Here is a 2,198-nt window from a genome sequence, read left to right as displayed (position 1 = left end):
GTGCGCGCGAACCAATGACACACACCGCCTCACCCGACCTCACGTCACCTCACATCACCTCAACTCACCTCACCTGCATGTCAAAGCAGAGACAAAAACATAATGTGATCTCACCCACTTTTTTTCTTTTCCCTCGTATAGGGTGCTGTGGTTGCTGTGGTGCTGCTGATAAGTGCTCGCTGTGTCTCCTCAATCCTCTCTCTTTGATTGGCGTGTGTTGGCTCATCTCCCCTCTTCTCTCTTGTTGCTTGACTGCAGCGTTGCTTTGCTTCACACACACACATACACACACACACACACGGCCTGGCTGACGTGTCTTCTCAACGCATTTACTTCCATCCACACACACACACACACACACACACACACTCTCTCTCTCTCTCTTGCCTTCCCCATCTTTGAGCGCTGGGAGCAGTGTAAGATTTCAGCGAGTTCACACACACACACACACACACACACACACACACACACACACACACACACACGCACACACACACACACACACACACACACACACACACACCTTCCCCTCCCTCACACCAAACACAAAGGCTCAGCATCACATGTTGGTTGTCTTCGACGATGCTTGTTGTGCAGCGTCTGCACGGGGACGGTTGTTGCGGGCGCGCCGCAGCTTGGTGGTTGCAATGTCCATTTTCGCCATGAGCCACAGCAGCAGGACGGTCCCCAGCCCTGCGATGGAGGCAATGACGATCCATGCGGGCGACCCGTACACGGTCCGCACGCGAAGAACCACAGCGAACATGCCCACGACAGTGGAGACGGCCGTCAACACTGGCGGCAGCGTCGCAGAGACCAAGGCATAGTGGTATAAATACAGCCCAAACTCCTCAGCCTACAATGGCGTGTGTGTTCATGAAGGGGAAGGAGGGTGAGATGAGGGTAGCAGTGGGTGCTCGAGAGCGCGTCAGTGCTCACGGAGCGTCACAGTGTTTGCTGCATGTGTGTGCATGTGCGTGCTGATTGTTGGTGTGCGTGCAGCGTCGTCGATGCCAGACCAAAAAACAGCCCGATCAACACACACACACACACACACACACACACACACACACACACACAGAAAGACAGACATACAGACGCACGCGCGCGCACACACACACACACACACACACACACACACACACACACACACACACACACACACACACGCACACACACACACACACACACACACACAGACACTCAAGCATACACACACACAACTCTCTTCCTCCTTCCCCTTCTTCCGCCCCCTTCCCAACTCAACCAAGGCGCAACTGACCGTGTAGAGGCTGGCGTATGCGTAAAGGATCACAACAAGCGTGACGCAGAAGATGTTGAGCAGGAAGGAGATGCCCGCGGCGTGTGCGTAGAGCTGCTCCTCCCAGTGGGCGTGGTCAAACGGTTCACCTTCGCGCACAGGTGGTGCCTGCAAGCCAGCAATGAAGAAGGCGCCCAGCAGGGCGCTCACCACACCAAACGACGTCAAGTGGCCCTCCATCGCGGCCTTGGCCTTGTCCCCACCATCCTCCTTGCAGAAGCTGAGCCAGTTGAAGTACACCGGGTTGCTGCTCCGTGAGCCCGTCATGAGCTCGTCCAAGCTCGGCACCTCCCCATCGCCAGCCATCGTTGTTGTTGTTGTGCTCGTTGACGAGAATGAAATTGCACACAATCGCCACACACAACAAAGTCCTTCCCGCTGCTGTCATGTCGGAGACGACGACGACGAGGAGGAGGAGGAAGAAAAGGGAAGGAAAGACGCGGGGCGATGGCCGTGGAGGGAGTGCACGGACGCCTGGAACACGCGGTGGCCGTACAACGTTGCAGCCTGCCTCCAGCTCCTCCCTTGCCCTCAACTATGCCATGGCAAGGGCCGAGGACGGCTCCGAAGCCCTCACCACGGGCCGCATCAACCTCATGTTCGCAGCCCTCGCCAAGCTGATCCCACACACGGGCCATCTCAAGGTACAGCCAGCCTTTCACAACCCACGGCCATGGTCCTGTTTGGTTTGGTTTGGCTTGACATGTGCGTGTGTGTGGGTGGGGGGGGGTGTGGGGCGGGAATCTGAGAGTGGTGTGGCGTGTGGTGGGGGACGGGGAGGTGCACGCGCACACGTGCTGTGGTATAGTTGAGGGCGAGGGAGGAGGGAGGGGGAGGGTGACGTGTTGTGCGCCCAGCGTGTGTTCGAGGCGTGTGC

General features: G+C 57.5%; 2 protein-coding genes across 2 annotated transcripts in view; one reads left to right on the top strand and one right to left on the bottom strand.

The window, feature by feature from the left end:
* Positions 1–490: 490 nt before the first annotated feature.
* Positions 491–1,648, bottom strand: PTSG_09675 (uncharacterized protein). Its single transcript, XM_004990042.1, has 2 exons — positions 1,283–1,648; positions 491–856 (listed from the first exon to the last, which is right to left on the bottom strand). The coding sequence occupies exons 1-2, from the start codon at positions 1,625–1,627 to the stop codon at positions 560–562; spliced, it is 642 nt and encodes a 213-aa protein (XP_004990099.1). The 5' UTR covers positions 1,628–1,648; the 3' UTR covers positions 491–559.
* Positions 1,649–1,863: 215 nt separating this feature from the next.
* PTSG_09674 (synaptosomal-associated protein) overlaps positions 1,864–2,198 on the top strand; it is a gene marked incomplete at both ends in the record, with an annotated part of 7,121 nt that continues 6,786 nt past the window's right edge. Inside the window, one exon of the mRNA XM_004990041.1 lies at positions 1,864–1,965. Within this exon, the coding sequence (XP_004990098.1) occupies positions 1,864–1,965 (102 nt within the window). The remainder of the gene's footprint in view (positions 1,966–2,198) is intronic.

Source organism: Salpingoeca rosetta (assembly GCF_000188695.1).
Source record: "Salpingoeca rosetta unplaced genomic scaffold supercont1.26, whole genome shotgun sequence".
Taxonomy (NCBI): domain Eukaryota; class Choanoflagellata; order Craspedida; family Salpingoecidae; genus Salpingoeca; species Salpingoeca rosetta.
This window is presented reverse-complemented; position numbering and strand designations above follow the sequence as displayed.

Excerpts from the sequence above, each read along its gene's own strand:
- PTSG_09675 (XM_004990042.1), bottom strand. The coding sequence starts at position 1,627 with ATGGCTGGCGATGGGGAGGTGCCGAGCTTGGACGAGCTCATGACGGGC. Across the intron at positions 857-1,282 it reads CATACGCCAGCCTCTACACG|GCTGAGGAGTTTGGGCTGTA; the intron begins GTCAGTTGCGCC and ends ACGCCATTGTAG.